We start from the raw sequence: 24,602 nt of genomic DNA on the forward strand, positions 1-24,602 counted from the left end.
TGACATTCTCATTGGGCTCCCCTCTGTAAAGAGCTGAGTCCACACTTTAGTCTTCATCATAAGGATACCTAATTCTTCATCCGTCCACTGAGAATTGTCTGGATGTGAAAAGTGACCTAACATAGCATCCCAGTCATGCCAGAAGCACCAGGGAATCCAGAACCACGTGGTTGTGTGTAAGACCTTCGCCCAGATTACCCTGTACCTGGTGGGCTGGGGACACTCTGTACTGGAGGCCTGGTGTGTGCACCACCTGCACCAGTAGGATGACTGCATTGCCTTGGCCACCCACATGTGGCACCCTTAGGTGCCAACATGCTGTCTGAGTCTTACCGCTGTCCCAGGCCCCCCTACCCTCCCAAGCTACCTCTTGATCATCACAATTCTTGCAATTTAATTCCTTTTAAGAAATCTTATATGAGAAGATAACTATTTAACATCAAAGGAATAAATGAAAGGATAAGCAGGTGTTTTCTACTCTATATTTTCTATGAATAATACTTAACTGTTTAACTGTGCATTTAAATATAGCTGCTCTTTTTAGGACTAGGTTTTTCTGGGTTGTGCCTTAAATGTATTTTTAAAGACTGTAGTATTGTAAAGGATGATAAAGGAATTAGTTTGGGAAAAGTGTTAATGACTTAGGATATACTTATAATAAAACTTAAAATTTCAAAGCTGAATTACCTAGTTAATGGGAATGCTCTGGAGATACACCTTGATTTGTGAAGGTTTAAAAACATAGTCTAACTGGGTGTGGTGGTATCTGCCTATAATCTCAGCTACCCAGGAGGCCAAGTTTAGAGGATTGCAAGTTGGAGGCCAGCCTGGGCAACTTAGTGACACCCAGTCTCCATAAAAAACAAATACGTTCTCACTGGCTGGAACCGCTGGTGGTACATGCACAACTGTTCAGTTGGGTGGCTTGTACCACTCGTACAAACAGTTAATCGCTTTTATCAGTCATTTTACTAATAAAATTAATAAAAAGCCTGTAAATGGACTGAGTCTGGTTGCTTGACTTTGAGTAATTACTGCCCAAATATAAATACTAATTCTGTTCATACAAAATAAAATTATGATAATCAACTTTATTGCATTAAATTAAAAGAAATTTATATTTATAGTTTATCAACAGTTCTCTAAATTTCCATATGGAAATATTATATTAAGTACCCCATTAATGGTATGTATGCACATTTACAATTGCTATACCACAGATTTGCTGTATGATAACTTTTTATGCCATTTTAATGTTATCCTTAAGGAACTGTAATATGACATCTCGTCTGCTAAATCAGTGCCTTTCTTTGCATTACTGTAATTAAAGACCCTCTGAGAAGTGTTGTATGTGGGATGGGACAGGCATGTGTGTGCCACCCCTGGTTCAAGCTGGTGGGAATGTTGGAATTCAAATCAGAGCTGCCTGGTCTCGAGACATAAGAACTATCATGAACATTAAAAGGGCTGCACTTGTGATTTGGATTGAGAAGGACCCCCCAGAGACCTCCTGCAGGGCTTTGGGAAGGTGACTGAATATTGAGGGGCAGGGTTAGAGCTGACTTCTCTTTGGGAGCAGGGCCTGGTCGGAGGAGGTGGGTCATTGATGATTGTGCCCTCAAGAGGTGTATCTCTTTTCCCAGTTCCTCCCTTCTCTCTGCTTCCTGGCTGCCATGATGTGAGCAACTCTCCTCCAGTGCAGGCCTTTCACCATGCCATGTATTTAAAGTTTACTTCTGCAGAAGGGTGAGCATGCACTCAGACTCTGCAGCAGGCATGCAGATGGGGCCAGGTGGAGGGTGGGATGTTTTAAGTCCTTAGCATGGAAAGCAGCTGTCCTTTAAATTCACTGGCTGAATTCAAGGGTTACCAGTGATCCCGCTTGACTAATTCAAGCGGTGGAGGGGAGGATCAGTGGAGGGGAGGGTCACAAGGGTTGCTGGGAAAGAAGAGTGGGAGGAGAGAAGGTGTGGGGAACAGAAGGGCCTTGGCTATTGATAAGCTACCTTGGTCTGTAGCTGTGTTTCCAGCTACAGATTCATTAAAACATGAGTGAAACTAAATTTTGGTGGCTTGTAGATTCAAACATTTGCAAACATAAAACCAAGTAAAATGTGAATTTATAAAACTAAATGTGCTTATTAAAGTTGAAGTTCAGTAACGTGGGAGTTATACTTATATATTACACTATACTTACAGGGAAATAGGAGATACTTAAAATTAATATACTCATTTCTCTCTGAGTTTTTGTAACTTGAAATATTGCTGTCCTTTGTTTGGTAATTTAGAGGAAGCTGTATGCTAATTTGTTTTTAACAAAACCCAATACATTGATGTACTGTTTAAAAATCAAATGAGAATTTAAACTGAGTAGGTGTTTTGTAATTTTGGTGTGTTTGGGGGAAGCTTCCTAGGGTGGACTAGAGTCTGAGATGGAGGCATTCCTGTTTGTATCCTTTGATGGAAAAGACAGGGCCACAGTTTGTCACACATAGACATGATTATCAACAGCTGTGAACAATCTTTGCCTTGGAGCACACAGTATGAAATAGAACAGATATAAAGGGTTTCCTTTGGAATTTAGAGAAATTTGAATTTAGGGTTGGATTAGAGGTAAGTTAAAAAGTACAGAAAATACAGTGTGATAGACATGGTATTTCTAGAAAGAGTGTGAAGAAAGTTAAAGACATAGAGCCAAAATGGCAGAAAACTTTTAAAATCTATTTTAAATGCATGTGAGACTTCTCTTTCATTACCCAAAGAAGGTCATTAAATAACTTGTGCTTAGGAGAGAGAGAGAAATTACTGTTTTCTAAAGAAAGCAAATTATCTTCAAGGTATTTCTTTTACTTTAAGGAAGGGTTCAAAATGAGTAAGAAGGACATTGTAATTTGTCATGTTGTTACTCTAAAATGTTATTTTACAGGCCAGTGCTATAGGATATGCTAGGTATAGGTACAGGCTTTATTCTTTTTCTATATATTACATCTTTCAGTGCTGTAGGGCTTTAGAAATGGTACTTTTAAAGTTAGCTTATAGGTTGGTAGATATGCAGCTAAAATACTGCTGTGACAAGTTGGAAGAAAACAGTTTTATTAATGAATAATGTAAAATGAAGAAAGACATGTTTTAGTAAATTAACAATGCTAGTATTTCAAGAAGTAAGATTGAAGTTTAGAACTAGAGCAAAATGATACTAGTGTTCTGGTATTTCCTATAATACCAAAATATCTTTTATATCTTATTTTCGAAAAAATGAATTATGGAGTCATTAAAACATGAGTGAAACTAAATTTTGGTGGCTTGTAGATTCAAACATTTGCAAACATAAAACCAAGTAAAATGTGAATTTATAAAACTAAATGTGCTTATTAAAGTTGAAGTTCAGTAACGTGGGAGTTATATTTATACTTATATATTACACTATACTTACAGGGAAATAGGAGATACTTAAAATTAATATACTCATTTCTCTCTAAGCTTTTGTAACTTGAAATATTGCTGTCTTTTGTTTGGTAATTTAGAGGAAGCTGTATGTTAATTTGTTTTTAACAAAACCCAATACATTGATGTACTGATTAAAAATCAAATGAGAAGTTTGATTAAAGTAGGAATTAAAATGACAAGAGTAGGTATCTAAGGGTTACTGCCATAGTCATAAAGCTACTGAAAATTATTTTTTGAAAAGGATAGTAGGGAAGAATAGTATAAGGGGAAAAGATACTGGTACTCATACATTATTAAATGAAGAATGGGCTATGGACTATATAATCATTATGTATACATACATGTGGAATGACTTGATGAAAATACATTATTAACATGTTAGCATGGAAAAAAAAGTTAGCATGATCTATTTGAATGATTGGACCGTGATGTGTACTTTTATTTGCTTTTATTTCTGTAATGAATACTTTCAAAGTGAGAAGCAGGAAATAATTTGAAAAGCACATGACATTTGTTTTTACTTAAATTGTTTTTAATTGTTTTACTTAAATTGTTTTATATCTTTTAGGCATAGTTATGACAAAGACATTTTCTTTCTCTTTTGGAATCAGATATTTGATTATAAGAAAGAGAAATATTTTTCCTCTAGTAGTAGGTGAAGGCTGTGAGTGTGAGGGGCAGGAAAGGCAGTTAAAATATATGTGTTGGGGGGGGCTCCAGCAGGTTCGAGAGAGATTGAAAGACACAGAGATGAGAGAGATTGATTGCTTATATAGCTAGTAATTTTTATTTCAGGCAGTAAAAGAGGTTAAAAGAGGTTAACCTCAGGGGCAAGTAAAGGACTAAAAAAAGGTATATATTTATTACTTGAAAAGGTTTTCTACTCCAGCTAGCAGATCCTGACCTAGTAAAGCTTGATTTCTACAAGTGGATAAGGAAGAAAAAGAGAGTTTTATGTGTAAGCTGTTCATAAAGTTCAGTCATCTAAGGAACTTTCTGTTTAGTTTTGGATTCATTGTGTATCTATTTTAAATAATTTAACTTTCATTTTAAAACTAAATATGTTTGATTCCATTTTAAGCAAACTTCTTCAGTGGCATAACAGAGGGATAGTAAATGGGTTTCATTGTCATATGTCAGTTCCTAGGGCAGTTAGTTAAGAGTCTATGCTGGCAGTTTATCTTCTAATTTATAATTCACTTTGTGTGACCACTCCCCCAGCCCTTATTGTATAAAAATACAGAATATCTAAGGAAGGAAAACTAACTCTTGCATACTGAATTTACAAACTTGAAATAAGTTTGTAACAGTAATTTTTGTGCAGGTTTAATTTTTGGATTCATAATCTTTAGAAGAAATTAACGGTGAGTAGAACTACACTCTGTAAGGTGGTCACAGTCCACACGGCATGCCTGTTGAGCACTTAAAATGGAATTTTTTTTTTTTTTTTGGCCTTTTTGAGACAGAGTCTCACTCTGCAGTTCAACCTGGCTTTGAACTCACTTTGTAGCCAGTCTGGCCCCAAACTTGCAATGATCCTCCTGCCTCAGCCTCTTAAGTGTTGGGATTACAGGCATGCGCCACCATGCCTGGCCTGGGGAAATGAATTTTAAAGTTAAGCCTTAGTTATTTTAAGTTTACAAAATGGAAGCATTGTAAACTATTGTTTTATGTTCAATACAACTTTATTTTGATAGGTCTGCATTTTACTTTATTAGTTTGGAACATGAATGGGTGATTTTTCTGTCCAGACCTGGAAATGGCAGCATTTCCACTAACATTTCATTGGCAATTCTTAGTTCCATATTCATACAATAAGGGAAGCTGGCGAAAAATGAAACATCTTCCCAAGAGAAATAGATCTTAGCTCAAAGCTGGCATTCTCTCCTGCTCTTCTAGGAACAGATGTGCACAACCTAGACTCTGAAAACTTGAGAATAGGCAGGTGAATCTCTGACTACAGTAGATGACTGAAAGTAACCAAGAGTTACTCCAGACTAAGTCCATTTAGGTTTGTAAACAAACTAAAAATAAAACGGTAGTCCCATAGGTTCATAAAATGTATCTGTGGAAAAACCTATTTTCTGTGTGGTTTAATGTTAAAATGCTGAATACTTTTCCCTTTAATGTTGGAAACAACTACTTCTGTTCAGTATTGTACTAGAGTTCCTAGCCAGTGCAATAGATCAAGGAAAAGAAACAGAAGACATCTGTATTGGAAAGGAAAAAATAAACTTTTTGTTCATTAGACAGCATGGTTATGTATGTACAATATTCTAAATCATCCACAAAAATGATTCAAACTAATTAGTGCATTTAGCAATGTTTGGGGTTGCAAGGTGGGTATTAGAAAATCAGTTGTTGGTCTTTAAACTCAATGTACAGTTGTTAGATTGGTGCAGTAAGTTTTTTTTATTGAATTATGATTTCTAAAAAAAAAATAATTACAACTTTGTGTTTTTATAGAACATATGTTTAAAGAATGTTAGCCTAAGTTAATACTTATTGATTTTGTTTTTATTTCAGGCTACGGACAAGAGAAAAGCTTTAGAAGAGACTAAAGCATACACAACCCAATCTCTAGCTAGTGTTGCTTATCAGATAAATGCACTGGCTAACAATGTACTCCAATTGCTGGACATCCAAGCTTCTCAGCTTCGGAGAATGGAGTCGTCCATCAATCATATCTCACAGGTAATAGCATGTAAGAAACTCTATAAATTTACATTTAACCAGAAGCACCTATATCTAAAACAGTATAGCCACTCATTGCCTAATGACCAGATCTGTTCTGAGAAATCTGTCCTAAGGCAATTTTGTTTTGCAGAGTCATAGTGTAACTGCCCAAACTTAGATGATGTAGGCCAGCCAGCCACTTGATGTGGCCTCTTGATGTAATCAGGAATGACGTAAGATGTATGAGGCTGCTGCTAGTATAACATGGTACTGTATAATGTTTAATAAGCAGAAGTAATACACTCTAATAACTGTGTAATATAGTAAATACATAAATCAAAAACAGTTTATTATCATTAATTTAATGTAACATACATAATGTATGTGCAATCCTTTTATATTACTGGTAGTGCATTAGATCCCAGTGTCTCAAAACACAAGAGTAATGTATTGCACTAGGGCCTTCTAAGGTCATTATGTGACAGGAGTTTTTCAGCTTTATTTTATGGGGCTGCTGTTGCATGTTTGGTCCATCATAGACAAAGCTGAATGTGGTAATGTCTGTGGCTAACATGGAAATACAGATTCCTTACTCATCTTCTTGTTGGTTGTCATCATTATCACTTTTACCTTCAGTTTTGAGTTCAATAGTCCTACCATTTTTAAAAAATTGCAGTAAAATACAACAAGATTTACTATTTTAAATCATTTTTAAGTGTACAGCTCAGTGGCATTAAGTGTGTTCACATTGTTGTACCACTCTCATTACTGACCTACTCTTCTAATAGTTTTTGAGGCTAAATAAATTGAACATAATTAAAGCTTACAGTTTTAATAAACTTTGACATACACATCTACCCATGGGACCATCAACACATTGAAGATAATGAGCATGTACTACTACCTTGTAATACTTCCCTCCAACCAGTCCCCTGTCTTACGGCTTTCTGTCATTACAGGTTAGTTTATACTTTCTAGATTTTATGAAAATGGAATCGTGCAATAAAGACTATTCTTTCTGACGCAACTTCTTTCACTCAGTATAATTATTTTGAACGCATCTGTGTTGTTGCATGTTAAGAAGTTTGTTCCATTTTACTGCTGAGTGGTTTCGGTTGCTATATATTTTATATATCTACATGTTTTTAGAAATTTGGGTTGTTTTCATGTTTTGGCTGTTACAAATAAAACTTCATGTGAACATCTGTGTACAGAACTTTGCATGGTCAATGCTTTTGTTTTCTGAGGGGTAAATATCTCTGAGGTGAGTGGATGGTTCACATAGTAGGTGTTTGTTTAACTTTAAGAAATTACTAATTCTTTACCAGAGTAGTTGCACTAAGTATTCTTACTTTGCTGAGAGTTCTTATCAGGAGTGAGTGATGGATTTTGTCAAATGCTTCTAATATAGTGAATTAAATTCTTTTTTGTTGTTATTTGAATGTTAAACTGTCCTTGCTTTTCTGGGATAAATTTCCGTTAAGTGTGATATATTATGTATTACGAGTTTTCAAAGATTGTTAGGCTTAATTTAAGAATTATTCTTACATTCTCCTTCTCCCTCTCTTTCTCTTTTTTTTTTTTTTTTTTTGTTTTTTGAGACAGTGTGGCTCAGTGTAATTCAGGTCTTGCAGTATAGTTCAGGCTGGCCATGAGCTCAGTGTGCATACCTGGCTGGCTTTTATTTTTGATTTGATTTTATTTTTTTCCTGGCTGGCTTTGAACTCACAGTAATACTCCTGCATCAGCCTCTTGAGTGCTGAGATTACAGATGTGCACTACCACGCCCAGCTGGGTGTTCTGTTTTTAAGGTTAAATAATAATCAACATATATTGCATAGGTATAGTACACACACCCACACCCCTGCCCACACCACAGTTCCTTAGTCTCTTCATCTATTGAGGCTTTTAAATTTTTTTTTACGTTCGGGACCAAGTGTGGTGGTGCATACCTATAATCCTAGCACTCCAGAGGCTAGGATAGCTGCAGGAGGATCACTGCAAGTTTGAGACCAGCCTGAGCTATGAAGTGAGTTCAAGGCCATCCTGAACTGCATCATGAAACCTTTTCTCAAAAAAGACCAAAATGAAATTTAAAAAAAAAAAATTTAAAAAATGAGTTTTTAATTTTTTTTTTTTTTTTTTCTGGGGCTTGAACCCAGCGTCTTGTGCATGCAAGGCAAGAACTCTGTCACTGAGCCATATCCCCAGCCCAAGAACTGAATTTAGATCTAATATTAGGAAAATAATTTCTTTATATTCATTTATAGTTAGCATTTTTCAGCAGAAAATACGTTTTATATGATTCATGTCCTTCTGAATTTATTGAATATTATTTTATAGCTCAGAGTTGTGGTGGTCTTTATATCACTAATATTGAAACGTGAAGTATTGTGCTATCCTGGTGGTGGTGAGTTCTTTTGACTTTTGTATGCCTGAAAAAGGCTGTTGCTTTTTTTTCTTCCCTTTCATTATTGTGGCTAAAATAGATATAACGTAAAATTTATCATCTTAACCATTTTTAAATGTACAAATGAAGTAGCCAAGCATGCCTATAATCCCAGCACTTCAGAGGTAGAAGCAGGAGGATTGTAAGTTTGAGGTAAACTAGAGCTACATACTGAGTTCAAGGACAGCCTGAATAACATAGTGAGACCCTGTCTCAAACAACAAAACAAAATGTGCGCATTAAGTGGCATTAGTACATTTTTGTGCAGCCGTCACCACCATCCATCCCCAGAACATTTCTCATTTTCCTAAACTAAAACTATACCCTTTGAAAACTAACTCTACGTCTATACTGCCTGCATCCTTCGAAACCACATTTGTATTTTCCAATATGAATTTCTCTACCTTAGATACTTTACACAAGTGGAAATAGTATTTGTCCTTTTGTGACTGGCTTATTTCACTGCATAATGTCCTCCAGTTCATCCATGTTGTAATGTGTATCAGAATGATCTTCCTTCTTTTTTTTGGTCTTTTTGAGACAGGGTCTTGCTATGCACAAGGCTGGCCTTGTGCTCACTTTGTAGCCCAGGCTGGTCTCAAGCTCACAACGATCCTCCTGCCTCAGCCTCCCAGGTGCTGGGATTGCAGGAGTGTGCCACCATGCCCGGCCCCATTCCTTCTTAAAGATGAATAATATTCCAAAGTATATATACACTACATTTTGTTTCTGTATGGACACCTGGGTTTCTGCCTTTTAGATGTTGTGAATAATACTGTTATAAACCTGGATATAAGACATCTCCTAGAGACCTTGTTTTTACTTCCTTTGAATATAAACCAAGAAATGGAATTATTGGCTTAGATGGTAATTCTGTGTTTTTATGCTTTGTGTGGCATCTTATTTCCCTTTCAGGTTTTAGAGTAAAATTGATATAGAATGGAAATTTGCTCAATTAGATTTTCATGTACTATAGAATCTAGTGTAAAGTGATCTGTCTTAAGTCTTCAGGACTTGTACAATGTGTGGCAAATGATTGGTCTACAGTAAATACTTACTGTGAGAGTATCATTTTTCTGTAATACCATCTTCACTCTTACTGCAGCCACTTTGTTCATTTATGTTAATAAATGTGTCATCACGGTGTCATTTGGTTTATATCTTGCCTTTCAAGTGTGCAGCAATATCAGCATTCTTACATTAAGCTGTTTCTTCTTCATGCCCATTTACATTGAATTCCAGTTTTACTGCTAAATTATTACTTTTCATGTCTTCGTTGTAGTTTCATCTTCATTGGCCAGTTCTCTCTTTTCAGTATCTTTTTTTTATAAAATGTCACAGTGACTTACTCTTGGGAGACAAGGAGGTAATGGAACTATACTTCCAGCCTGTGCATAAACCAAAATAGTAGAGGTATACTTTCACCAGATAAACTTTGAAATGGTGACATGATTGGTTGTATTATCCATCTGTTATTTGTGTAGTAATTTGTGGACTGAAGATCTAACAGCACATTTGTACTTTATGTAATAACTCAGTTTTTGTGGTAACTTAAATGTGAACTATATTGTTGAGAGACTGATGCTATTTAAAATGTGGGAACTGAAACCATGCATATCAGAAATATGCAAAGCAGGACTGCCTGTTTCTGTTTCTTCAATAACAAAACATTTAAAAATTATTCCACCTTTATTTAATTGTGTATGTTCCCTGCGTTGTTGTGCTGGTTCTATTAAAGCTTACCAAATTAAATTCTCATTCTTTGGAAGATACTTTAATTCATACAACTGGAGATTTCAAGAATGGAACTCATCAGTTGAGGGTCATGGAAGAAAGTTTAGAGTAATTAAGTAAAATGAAACATTTAATCTGTACATTACTTTGAAATACTTAAAAACATAATTTAAATCTAACTGGCTAAATTTACTTAGAAGTCAGCCTTTTGGGCTTATGTGTTCTTATATAAGTACCATGCGCTAACTAATTGCACCACTGGAGCTTCCGGTTATGTGTTCTTAATTAGAGAAAGGTAGATATTTTCTTGCTACTCTAAATTGTGCTTCTGTTTTGCCATTACTTTAGGAAACTCAAAGTAACACAAGAAATTTCTTTTGGATATTTAAGAGCTTTATGGGGATTCATTTTTGTCTTAACTTACATGGTGAAAATTGGGTTTTTAGTTCAAATTCTGCTCTTTAATCTTTTAATATGACATAGATTGTGTGCCAATTAGGATATAATCTTATAATGTAAAATTCAGAGTTCGTTGAGAGTTTTCAGTTTCAAAAAAAATTTTAAGGAGTATATTGCCTGTAATCCCAATACTTGGGAGGCTGAGGCAGGAGGATCACCCCAAGTTCCAGGCCAGCTTGGTCTAAGTAGTGGGTTCAAGGCCAGCCTGAGCTAAATAGTGAGATCCTATCTCAAAACAACACCAATGGCAACAAATTTTAAAAAACAAAGAGACAAATAAGCAAAAATGCCTCCAGTTTTGTAGGTTTGAATAAAATAAGTCTGTAATTATTATGGGAAAGTTCAATGTGAAGCTTTTAGCTTTCTGTTTATGTGTTGGCCCGTTTTATATTTCTCAAGCTTTCTGTTTTAACAATTGTGACCCTCCCTTTTTTTTCTTTCTTGGATTAAAAGTTACTAATTGCTTTCTTTGGCAAAATACTGACTGGTTTTCTCCTATGAATATTCACTTCCTATTTTGTTTTTTATTTAATACGTTGTGTTTCTTATGATTCAGTGGTTATGTAAAAATACCAATCAATTTTTATGGAAAATGTAGAAAGTAGTATTAGAGGGTAACTTTAAAAATTTTCTGAATCACCCCACTTTCTGAACTTTATCATGATTATAGTCTTTGCTTTATGGAATGATTAGAAGTATTCATAGTGATTTCCTGTTTCATTGGCAGTTTTTGCTTTTTCTCAGATTATACAATTTAGGACTGGAAGGGACATTAGATTATTTTGTTTAGCCTCTTATTTTATAGTTCATGACACTGATAACCCAGGAAAATAAAGAGTTGCTAGAGTTGCAGATAGCTAGAATGCTATTAGAAATCAAAAGCTGAACATCTGACCTCATCAAGAATCCATTGGTTTTCTTGTCTGTGCAACAGTACTTCCTAATTACAATTTGAATCTACAAAATTTAGGAATTAGGTGAGTTGCCCCATTCCCTGTCTGTTTATGTATTGTGTGAATGAAACCTTACATAATGAATCCTCAAAGTACATTTCTTAGGGGGCCATTTAGTTTTATTTAGGCAAACCTAGTTTGTATAGGCTCTGGGAGGTAGGGTGGGTTTCAGTGGAAGAGCTAATTGAAGCAATATTCTCGGTTCTCAAATGATCTATTCTTAGGGTCCTTTTCTTTGTTAAATCATTGAGCATTTGAAGGGCCTTGGATTATGTGGGTAAGTCTTCCAGTATTTATAAAAAAGTAAAACAGGAATGAAAACATTTGTTAACTTATTTATTAAAATAAACTCATTATAAAATGATACAAATACCGTTTTAATGAAAAAGAGCTATACACAATTTTATGAGGGGAATAGAATTTTGTTTTACATTTCCTCAAATCTCTTTTTCTGTTTAGTAGAAGAAAACCAGATCCTCATGTCTGCTTCTGCATTCAGTCTATTGTGACTTGTTTTAGTTGAATGAAATGAAGAAAGTTTGGCTTCGTGCAGATATGTAATTAGAAAAATTGGGAATTTGGGGACCCAAGGTCTTTAGAACACAATTGAAGAGTGAGTGCTTTATGTGGTTGCTATAGTGTAGTCCCTGTGGATATATATTCCATTATCATATAATGGCTACTGTAGCCTCCCTTTTCTACCCCCACACCCTCTTTTTGGGTAATGCACAGTAATAAACCCAGGACCTCAGCAGACTAAGTACGTACTTACCACTGAGCTTTATCCCTAGCTCACAGACATTAAAAAAAATAAGTCTCTAAATTTGGTAATATGTCTTCACCTGTGGGTTCTTTTGGCTCTTTGTCATAATTTTTGGTCCATCCTTACTGACTTTAGTGATACCTCTGGTGTGCTTATCCATAATATCAAGGGATAATGATCATTGTCCCTAATTAATCCTGTTTTTTTTTTTTTTTTTTTGTCTTTTTGAGACAGGGCCTGGCTATGTAGTTCAGGCTGGCCTTGAGCTTACTTTGTAGCCAAGGCTGGTCTCGAACTCACAACAATCCTTCTGCCTCAGCCTCCCAAGTGCTGGGATTACAGGCGTGCACCACCACGCCCAGCCTCCTAATTAATCCTCCTAATGACTTTAAGGTATAGTGATAATTATCCCTAATTAGTCCCTAATGGCTTTTTAGTATTTATCTGAGGTGGCTTCAACTAGTGTCCCCCCACATACCGGGAATCAAACTCACGACCTCATGCTTGCCAGGCAGGTGCTGTGCCGCTGAGCTAAATCCCCAGCCCTCTCAAGTAGTTTCTTAAAGGTGTTTCATGAGTTTGAAGATCCAGAATTCTACTTCTCTTTAGCACTTGTTACTATGTTTTGTCTTCCTTCCTCTCAGATTCCTATGTTGCAATCCTAACTCCTAGTAGTAGCTGAGAATGTGATGATATTTGGAAATAGTACTGGTAGACAGTTAACGTGAAAATGAGGTCACTAGAGTGGGCCTTCATCTAGTGTGACTGGTGTTTATAACAAGAGGAAATTTAGGTCAGACACTCAGGTGGAGGACCTTCTCAATACAAAAGAAGATAGCCATCTATAAGCCAAGGAGAGAGGCCTTTAGTGGTGTTGGATCCTGGTGAGTTCTTTTTGGGGGTGGTATCAGGAATCAAACTCAGGATGTTGCGCATGTCAGGCAGGTGCTGTGCCACTGAGCTATATCCCTGGCAACCTGGTGACATTTTGATCTTAGACTTCTAGCTTCTAGAGCTCTGAGAAAATTTCTGCTACTACTTCTGTACTACTTTATTATAGTAGTCTTGACAAAGTAATAGAGTACTTTTGTATAAGTCATCTTTTAAAAATTTTTTTCTGGTTCTTGACGTTGAACCCAGTCCCTTCACACTGAGCTATATCCACAGCCTAATGTTTTATTTCTAATTTTAAAACAAGGTCTTGCAAAGTTGCCTAGGCTAGGATTGAATTTATGATCTTCCTGCCTCAGCTTTCCAGAGTTTTGGGATTATAGGCATGCATGACCATGCCTGGGTCACTTTTAAGTAAGTCATTAATGCATTTTCAGTTTTATATATTTTCCAGGTATTACTTACATAAACTTTTTATCAGAAACCTTTAGTAGTGGCAGAAAGCGATAATGGAGATTTTTTGTTGGTTTGTTTTTGTTTTTGTTTTTCTTCCGGTACGAGGAATCGAACTCACAACCTTGCACTTGCCAGGCAGGCACTGTGCTGCTGCTAAATCCCCAGCCCCTATAATGGAGATTTTTGAGTGTCATTCAATATGATACATTGAAGTAGTGTACCATGGCCAGGAGCATTCTGGAGTGCTTATTTGATTGGTTGAATTACCATAAGAAAAATACATTAATTACACTATTCAGCACTTTTGAATGTATGTATGTAGCTGATATTTCTAAGAGGAATTGTGCTGTGTGGTATGCTGAGTAGTGGTCCTCAGAGATATCCAGGTTCCTGTTTTTGTAATTGTGAATGTTATGTTGTATAGCAGGAGTGGTTTCACAAATATAAATTAAAGATCTTGAGATAGGGAGATTATCCAGGATTATACAGTGGGCCATAAGTGTCATTATAAATGTCCTGATAAGGAGGAATTTCTGGTATATAGCAGCAGAAAATGGTAAGGAAACAGGAGCAGAAATCAGAATGATGTGATAAATCAAGGAATGCTGGAAGAGCCACCAGAAGTGGGGGAAAACAGATTTCACCTCTCATTTAGGAAGAAAAAGTTTGGAGTTTATATATTTACTATAAATACTTTGCAAAAACTATGTCAAGATCTAGAATTTCTGTTATGTATCTCTTAGTACATACAGGATGTAATCTGAAATTTACTGGTACTGGCCCTGTGAAGAAACAGGAAAGCATGACCAATACTCAAGCAAAAAGATAATCAGTGGAGATCAAAGCTGAGATGATACACACGTTTGACAAATAACAGTAGTACAGTATTTGTTTGGTCAGTCTTGAATTCAGGGAGTTAAAACTTTTTATAGTCAAAGGGAATTTTAATTTTCTTCTTATTCTTTAATATTTTTCTCCTGTATCTAACCTGCACTTTGCAATTTTCTAGTCTTTCTTACCTTGGGTATTTCTCACCTTTTGTCCTTGATATACTACTTCTCCTATAAGTTGTTACGTACTTAGTTAATGTTTGAATCAAAAATCTAGGAAAGAGGAAGCATTCTAGCTATTTTAATTACGAATTACGTCTCAGTGAGTAATTCCTAGAACTCAAATGAAGTGAGGTTTGGGGAAAGCTGTAGCCAGTCATAGTATTACTAGGATTACTGAACTTAAGAACCTGATGTAAGGATTTCAAGCCAAGGCTTAGAACACTTCTGCTACTATTGCTGCCTACACTGCATCTTGACACCCAGAAAGCTGGTGACTAGGCTTTGGAACTTGTCGACCAGCTGCTACCATTAGTGCAGTTGCTTCTTAGCATCAGAAACTTGGAGAATGGGCTCTTGGAACAATATTTTGGGGAAAAATCTTATTTCTTGACTTGGTTGCCAGTAGAGAATAATATGCATGTGGGGTGGGGATAGTGAAAGATCTGTATTCTTTTCAGCTGCCATATCACATGACAGTATTTCATTGCTCAGAAGTTGTATCCAGAAGCCTAATGTTAAGAATAGTTGGACATTGTTGATTTGATGTTTTAGTTTACACAGAGGAAGGAAGGTACTCTACTAAGCTTAACATAAAGAAAATATTGGTATTCCTGAAACATCAGAAGGTAGATGGATTTGAGCGAGCCCTGAACTTAAGGAAATATATCGTTCCCCCCCCCCGTTTTTTTAAAGTTGGAGTCTATGTTCTTGCATTCAAGGTGAACAGCATACTCTCCTGCTTCTGTTCAGTATGCTTTTTGGGTAAACAAATTACCCAAGACCACATTTTCCCTTAAATAATCTGTTTGTAGATTTGAGGAAGCAAACCTTCACTCTCTTCCTGTTGAATGCAAAGTTTGAAGTAAATTCTTATTTTACTCTGATCAGTAGTGTAACAAGGAATTATTTTCATTTTAGCCAGAATAAAAACGACTTTTTTAAAAGAGACTTTGGACTGTTTATAGCCTGATCATAAAAGCTAGTTTGGGAGTCTCTTTCTAAGTCTCATATTGTTTTTTAAAAAAATAAAAAATAAATCTCACATTCAGGAATATAGCTCAGTGGCATGGTGTGTGCCTGGTAAGTGCAAGGTCCTGATTTTGATTCCTAGTGACTGCACCCTCCAATCCCAGCACTCAGGAGGCTGAGGCAGGAGGATGGTTTCGAGTTTGAGATCAACCTGGGCTATAAAGTGAGCTGAAGACCAGTCTGAACTGCATAGTTAAACCCTGTCTCAAAAAGGTAAAAAAAAAAACAACCCAAAAAACAAAAAAAACCAACCCCAAACTTGTTTTGATTGTCTATAAGCTATTCACAAGCAGTTCAAGCTGGGTGTGGTGGCGCACCCCTGTAATCCCAGCACTTGGGAGGCTGAGGCAAGAGGATCATTGCAAGTTTGAGACCAGCCTGGGCTACAAAGTGAACCCAAGGCCAGTCTGAACAGCATAGCCAGACTCCATCTCAAAAAGACCAAAACAAACAAAAAACCACAAGCAGTTCAAATCTCCTAATTTGTTTCTAAGTCTTCAGAGTAATTTAATCTTGTTTTAGGGTTTAGAAGTAGTTCTTTCATTTCCTATAGTTTTTTGTTTGTTGGTTGGTTTGTTTTTGACACAGGGTCTCAGTTTGTGTGATGCAGGCTGGACTTGGAACTCACTATGTAGTCCAGGCTGGCCTTGAACTCACAGTGATCCTCCTGCCTCAGCCTCCCAACTGCTGGGATTACAGGTGAGTGCCACCATGTGTGGCTCTCAGTTCCTGTTGGTTAAAGTTCAAATTCCTTAGCATGGCATGAAAAGCTCTTTGATCTGATGCCTTGTAATTCTCATCATAATTTTGTGGTCAACATCTTGAAGTGTTCTAAGAACTGTGTGAATTAGTGCTTCTTTGCTTTTCCATAATGTAATTTTCTTACCTGGACTTTACTTTGTTTTCCTTCTTTTCTACTTGGTACATGCGTCATCTGAAATCTTTATAGATCACCTCAGGGTACTTACTAGTTCTCTCTTTGTGCTATACTGTATAACTTGTTCCTACATCTATCGTCGATATGGGGTATCCATCTTTTCTACCTCACTCTTTAAAGGTAAAGAGCATGTTTTACACATTTCTGTATTTTCAATACATAGTATCTGGCACTTGAAAAGCACTTTGATAAGTATTTGTTAAATGAATAAGGCGGTATGGTATGTTTTGCAGTCAGACCTGTGTGTTTGATGCCTAATTCTGCTAGGATGTGATTTGCTCAATTTACTTGACTTCTTTGATCTTAATTTTCTCATTTGCAAAATTGGAACAGTAATGCTGATCTTAAAAGTATTGTTTGCATTGTTCTCTACATTCCCACTCTATTTGGAGATCTTACGAAAGCACCAGGTAAGAGCTATTTAACTAAGAAATAGAAGAGCAAATTGACTTCTGCCATGTAAAACAAAAACCAAAAACTCTGTGCCTATTACTTTTATTAAAACCATGTCTTCATCAAGTGGTATCACATAATCCTTAAACTTAGTCTTTAGGCCTAGATTGTTAACCATGATACTGAAGCAAACATCGTTTTGTTTCTCCTTGCCTCTCTGACTTCATTCCTTTCCCTTTCTGCCTTATACTCTGTGCTTCAAACATGATAATATATTCACTGTCCCAGAAGAGTACCTTTGTAGTGGCTAGTCCCTCTGCTTGGGGTATGATACCCCCTCCCCAGTTTCCTTTGGTTGACTCCTGATCAACCAGACTCTCTTTCTAGTCTGCCTTGTACCTGCACAAATATTACTAGGGTTCTCGGTTAACTGTTTTTGTAGCATCTTATAGTTTCCCTTTGTCTTAGTTCCTTTTCTCTCATTGCTGAGAAAAAATACCCAATGGCCAGAATTAAGGAAGGAAAGGTTTATTTCACTCACAGTTTGTGGAGGTTTCAGTCCATACTGGGCTGGCTCCAAGGCAGAGTGGCATGTGGCACAAGGCAACAGTCCATGGTGGTGGAAAACAGCAAAAGCAACAAGAGCAAAAGGGGAGAAGCAGCAAGAGCAAGCCTCTTTCCCTCCCTTATACTGTATGCGGGTATATCACCCCAGGCAGGTTGTAGCACTCACACCTGTAATCCCAACACTGAACCATGGATCAGTCAAACTGTAGAAGCCCACCCCATGACTGCATGAGGCTTTGGGCCGACATCCAGACAGAAACTGTAACACCCTTCATAGCATTTATTATTTGAATTACATAGTTATTTGTCCAGTTATTCAGTATCTACTGTATAGGGGTTTATTATCGCTTGCTGTATTCCTGTAAAGGAAAGGAAGTTAGAGTGGAAGATTCTAGCATTCTTTGGAGGGTCATGCTACAGAGATGTTAGGACCATTAGAATTTTTCATAATTTTGAATGGGATGATCCTCTGTTAATTGCAGTTGATGAAAAAAAAATAAAAATAAATAGCCTGTCCTCTTTTTAGAGATATCTTAGTTGTGTTTCTCCTCAGATTGTTGCTAAATTACTCACTACTCCTAAATCTGTGCTCAAAAGTCATGTGTGTGTGTGTATATATATATATATATATATATTTTTTTTTTTTTTTCCTCCTTTGTCTTAGTTTGTCTTAGTTACTTTGCTGGGGTAAAATTCCTGACACCTGCACGATAAAGGAGGAAGGTTTATTTCAACTTACAGTTTGTAGACGTTTTAATCTATATTCTGCTGGCTCCAAGGCAGAGTATCAAGGCAGAGGGGCACTGCAGAGGAAAAACAGTTCATGGCCTGGCAGGCAGGAAAGGAGCAAGCAGCAAAGCAGCAGCAGCAAGCCTCCCTTTCCCTTTAAAGCCATCCAGGCTACACACCTTATGGGTGGTACCACCCATATCCAAGGAGGGGCTTCCCATTCTCCACACTCTGAACTATGATAAACCAATTAGTGGACTAATATAGTACCACTCACCCTTAGTCCCAGTATCACACACCCTAGATCCAGCCAGCTCAGAGAAAAGCCCCATCAGTGAATAAGGCTTAGGGGAGATAGCTAGATACAAACTATAACAGAGTTGAACCCAGGGCCTTTCCAGTGAGCTATAGCCAATGCTTTTATTTTGTTGAGACAATCTCACTAAATTACTGAGCCTGGGCTGGAATTTGCGATTCTCTTGCCTCAGTCTCACAGAGTGCTAGAATTATGGGCAGACTGTCTAATAAAACTAATGTTTTGTGACTTAAAGCATTTTGGGGGGAACAGTTTTGAATCTGTAAGTTTGAAAATTGCAAGAACAGAATGAAGCTTTTTGCTTTGAATAGTTTGAGAGTAACATTGGTATGGTGTTCTCATTAATGGTGAATACTCTTTTTTTTTTTTTAAAGAACAATCTTTTGCAACCATAGCACATTAAAGTCAGATAAATTGATACATTGTTGCCAGGTAATCCTCAAATTCCCCTTCAGTTTTGCCAGTTGTTCTAATTCCTTTGTGGGAAAAGTATCCAGTTCACAAGTATTTAAATATATCTCCTTAGCTCCCTTCAGTCTGTAATCTTAATTTCACCTGCTCTTGTTATTCAGATTTATAAGTCAGTTATTTTGTGGGATGTCTCAATTTGAGTATGTTTAATGGTTCCTCATGATGCATTCAACAGATACATTAAAGATGACTTTTGAACATAATATTTTGTTTAAAACCCACTCTTATTTTTTAAAACTCTTTTTTACATTCTAAATCTTTTTTCTAAGCCTTTTTAGCTTTGACGCATGAGAATCTACGATAATCTGTAAAGCTAGAGGAAACCTATAAAGAACTTGGCATGTACATCAAAGTAAAAGGTCCCTAAAAATATTTTGTAAGAGACCAACAATATTTACTGTCATAGTAGTTTTTTCCCCCTAACTCATCAAGAATAATTTATTTTGGTATAATTGGTCATTAAGATCATTTCTAATTGAAAAAGTCTTCAGTTTCTCAATTGCAAGTGATACTTAAACTTCTAAGGCATAATTAAATATGTTTAATTATGGCAGAACTCACTTCTAAAATAACCCTCTTGGTTAAAAACAAATCGTACAGTATTTCATCTCTGTAGCCTTGAAATAATTCAAATGAGGTGGTTAAAATCACTGTTCTAAGCCTATATTTAGATTGTTGCCCCTTTTAGCTGGTTTCTTTTTTAGCTGTTTGCAGTTTTATTTGCCATTGCAGGTGTTTATTTTTTCAGTATCCCTCTGCCCCATCTAGTTTGGTGTATAAATTATTTTTGTTTTGTTTTTTTGAGACAGGATCTTGTTGTGTAGTTCAGGCTAGCCTTGAACTCACTGTGTAGCCCAGGCTAGCCTTGAACTCACAGCAGTCCTCCTCCTTCAGCCTCCAAGTGCTGGGATTAGGTGTATAAATTATAAAGCTTTTATTGAATAGTTGAATTTCAAGTTATCAATCAAAGGGCTCTTTATCTCTTGGAATTCTTTTTATTTTAGTTTATCTTTTTTTTTTGTCTTTTTGAGACAGGGTTTCACTGCAGTTTAGGCTGAGCTTGAACTCACTTTGTAGCCCAGGCTGGCCTGGAACTCACAGCAGTCCTCCTGCTCAGCCTCCTGAGTGCTAGGATTACAGCCATGTGCCACCATGCCTGGCTATTTTATTTTATCTTGATCCTATATTATGCTATATATTACTATATAGATATATCTTTTCTGTTCTCTTCAACATTGTTCTTTTTGAAGATTTATCTCTCCTAAGCATATAACTGGATTATGAATATAGTGTGATGTTTTAATGGGGATATTTATTGTATTTACATTTAATATAGTTTTAACATTTATATTTAGATTAACTGGCATTATTTTGTATTTTCTGCTTATGTTATCTGTTGTGTCTTTCCTACCTTCTTTTCAGGCAACATTGTTTTAAGACCTTATGTGTGTGCATGCATACATATACATGTATCTATGTGCTGACTCTTGCTTACGGTGAACCGTTTCCTTATGTGTTTTTAAATGTTTGCCAGCTCATTTTATGATCTCATCTGTGAGCTCTCTATGTGGCCTATGGGATATACTGTAGAACTTCTTACTCAAAACAGTAACCTGAAGGTATATTTCCTTGTTCTGCCAAATGCTCTAAAAATACCATCAGTCCAGGCGTATTTGCAACTTTGAAACCTGAAAACTTTATTGAAAGGTATTTTATTTTCTAGGATAATTGCTCCCCCTTTTCCATGTATGTGCATTAGTTTTCAATTGCTGCTATAACAAACCCATAAATTTAGTGGATTGAAACAACACTAAGCACTGTCTGGGAGGCTGAGGCAGGAGATTCACAAGTTCAAGCCCAGCCTGGACAACCAAGCAATTTCCTAAGACCCTGTCTCAAAATAAAAGAAGGGCTGGGAATGTAACTTGTTTCGATGGTCAGGGCTCACCCTCCCAGAGTGTTGGGGCATGTGCCCTAATATATACCCAGCTTGTTTTTACTTTTATTAAGTACTCCTTGAAAAAAAATTGTTTTTAATATTTCAGGATCCTTTTTGGTTTTATTTGCTTTAGGTTCTCCTACTCCTTATAAAATGTCCTTAGTGGGTTGAAGATATAGCTCAGCAGTACAGCTCCTGCCTGGTTTGATTCCCAGTACCAAAAAAAAAGTCCTTAGATATTCTGGTGATTTTTGACCTATGTTTACAGAAAACATTGAAATGCTTAAGTAGAAACTTTGTGTCGCAGGGCTCAACAGTTGTCAGGGTGAGCAAGGCACCTCCATTTTTCAGTATATGGTGTTAATCTCTTTTATGCTAGTCTCTTTTTTTTTTCCTGTTTCCTATTGAAAAAAAAAATAATTTTAACTGATATATAAAAGCATAAAAATTGTACATATTCCTGGGCTATTGTGTGATATTTTGATACCTACATACATTGCAATTGTTCAAATTAAGGTAAAAATGTCTGTTTCCAACATTTATCATGTCTTTCTGGTGAAAACATTTAAAATCTTTTCTTCTAGCTTTTTTTTTTTTTTTTTTTGAGACAGGGTCTCACCATGCAATTCAGGCTGGACTTGAATGCACTTTGTGGTCTCGAACTTACAACGATCCTCCTGCCTCAGCCTCCAGAGTGCTGGGATTACAGGGGTGCGCCACCATGCCTGGCTCTTGTAGCTTTCTGAAATGTACTGTACATTATCATTATCTGTGGTCATGCCACTGCTCAGCAGCATGCCAGAAGTTCTTACTCCTAACAGCTTTGTAACCATGGGTCAGCCTTTCTTTACCCCTCCCTCCCCACATCTCTCCCCATCCTCTGGGAACCACTATTCTGCTTTCAAGATCTTGAGATCATGTGCCTATCTTTTTGTGCCTGTTTATTTCACTTAATTTAATGATCTCTTTTTTCACCCATGTTACTGACTGACAGAATGTCACTCTTTTATATAGCTAAATAGAATTCCATTATGTATATGTAGCTTTTCTATTTATTTCTGCACTAGAGAATCTTCTAATTTCCTCCATGAGACTTACATTCATGAGGAAATGCTAACATTCTGAGAACATGGTGCAGACTGAGGAGGACTAGAAACTCCACTGTTCTCTGTGTAGCTCAACATTCAGTTCTTCAGCTTTTAGCTTTCTTCCTTACTTTGTTTTTCTGATGTTTTACTTTTATTAGCACATGTTTGAGATACATAATAATTACATTTGCTGTAGGGAATTGGTGCATGTACACAACACATTTCAGTTCTGTTTTTCCTCTTCACCCTCTTTTATTTTTCCAGCATCAGATTAATTTATCTTGTAAGACCTTATAAAGTTAATTATTATATATATACAGATGGAAAACTTGTCTGTTAGTTAGATGTTTGAACACCCTGGATTGTTTTTCTAAGCTTCTGAAGTCTTCTCCCATACCTTCATTCCCCCTTTTCTTTCTCTGCTGTATGTTCTGAGAGATTACTTGTCTTTCTCTTTCAATCCATCAGTAACTTTTTGGTAGCAACACTTTTCACATGTAAGAATTCCTTTCAATTCTCTGGTTGTTCCTTTTGTGGCTTCCTATTGTTTTTTGGGTTCAACTTCTTCAGGAGTCTTTGAGGATAACAGAAATATTTTGTCATTTTAAAATTTTGAAGTTTATTTTGGTCACTTTCATAATCACACCTCTTTTCAGGTTTCTTGTGCATTGGTTCTGCTTATTTGTTACAAATATACTCATAAAAACATATTGGTATCTTTGTGTATGTGGACAGTACTAACTGATAGGCAAGCACCTCTTTGGCATAATGAGTAGGGGAGGAAGGAGGGAAATCCGCATTTGAGATTTTTTAATTTTTATTTTTAAAAGGAGAAAAGGTTTATTTAGCTCGTAGTTTATAGAGGTTTTAATTCCATAATTGGTTGGCTCCAATGTAGGGTGGCTTGGCAAAGGGTATCCTAGAGGAGAAACAGTTCATGACAGCAGAAGACAGAAGCAGCAAGCCAAGGAAGGAAAAAAGAGAAAAAGAGCTATTTTTTATTTTATGGAAAAAAATAAAACAAAATTTCATGACAGTAATAGAATAACAATAGTTAATGCGTTGCATATTGTTATCTTTAAAGTAGTTACTCAGAGTACAAGATGTGGGCATAAAAAATTCTCCAGAAGAGATTAGCACAGACCTTTCTTTTCAAAGAAAGTTTCACTGAGATATAAATAGCATATCAAGAGTCTACCCACTTACAGTGTATAGTTTATTGGTTTTCAGTATATTCATAGGTAAATGTCTGCCATTATAATCAGTGTTAGAAAATTTCATTCTTCCAAAAGAAACCCTTAGCTGTCACTCCCCGCTTTGTTTCTGTATCCCTTCTCCGCCCAGTCTTAAGCAGCAGTCTACTCTTTCCTTTATAAATTTACCTATTCTGGATGTTTTGTATAAATGAAATGATATAATTGATGGTCCTTTGCAATGGCTTCTTTTAGTTTATTTAGCCTGATTTTTTTTGTTAGGTTCATTTATGTTACATTTATTACTACTTCATTTCTTTTATTGGCAAATATTCTATTGCATGGATAGATCATTTTTTAAATCCATTCATCAGATGGTGGACATTTGGATTGTTTCTACTTTTTGTGTATTTTGAATGTTGCTATGAACATTCAGGTGCACATTCTGTGTTTTGAGTTATATACCTAACTGTGGAATTTGCTGGATCTTACGGTAACTTTGTGTTTAATCACTTGGTAAACTGCCAGCTATTTTCCAAAGTGGCCGTACAATTTCATGTTCCTATTACCTGTGAGATAAGGTTGCAGTTTTTCCACATCTATACACACATTTGTTTTATTTATTTTTGAATATAGCTATAGTTAGTGTGAAGTCATATCTTACTGTGTTTTTTTGTTTCCTACCTTTTGTAGTCTATGGAACCTGGTGCTTGCAAATTCTGAGCCTCTTAGTGCTCTTTTCTCTTAGGACAAATTGGTTTGCTGTATGGGGGTGTTTCCAGTGCTAGCGTTTAGCTACCTTGCCTCTACTTACTTTCTATCACCCAAAAGTTTATTAGAAGTTCTTGTGCACTGATTCTTTCCCTTATTCTTCTGGAAGAATACATGTGTATGTATAAAAATATATTTAAGTTAATTCTATATATTTATTAATTTGTTTATTTGTTTATTTATGTATTTATTTATTGAGACAAAGTCTCACTATGTACTTTGGGTTGGCCTTGAACTGAGGGGAATACTCTTGCCTCTCAGCCTTCCGAATGCTGGGATTCCTAAATAT

The 24,602-nt window shown here is 36.2% G+C and overlaps 1 protein-coding gene across 13 annotated transcripts in view; it reads left to right on the plus strand.

Moving 5' to 3' along the window:
- Positions 1–24,602, plus strand: part of Abi1 (abl-interactor 1) — a 101,412-nt gene that overhangs the window by 36,587 nt on the left and 40,223 nt on the right. For all 13 annotated transcript variants that reach the window (XM_005386876.2, XM_013515432.1, XM_005386878.2 and 10 more), the window contains exon 2: positions 5,974–6,141. In XM_005386876.2, the coding sequence (XP_005386933.1) occupies positions 5,974–6,141 (168 nt within the window). The remainder of the gene's footprint in view (positions 1–5,973; positions 6,142–24,602) is intronic.

Source organism: Chinchilla lanigera, unplaced genomic scaffold, assembly GCF_000276665.1.
Source record: "Chinchilla lanigera isolate Chin_1 unplaced genomic scaffold, ChiLan1.0 scaffold00028, whole genome shotgun sequence".
NCBI lineage: Eukaryota > Metazoa > Chordata > Mammalia > Rodentia > Chinchillidae > Chinchilla > Chinchilla lanigera.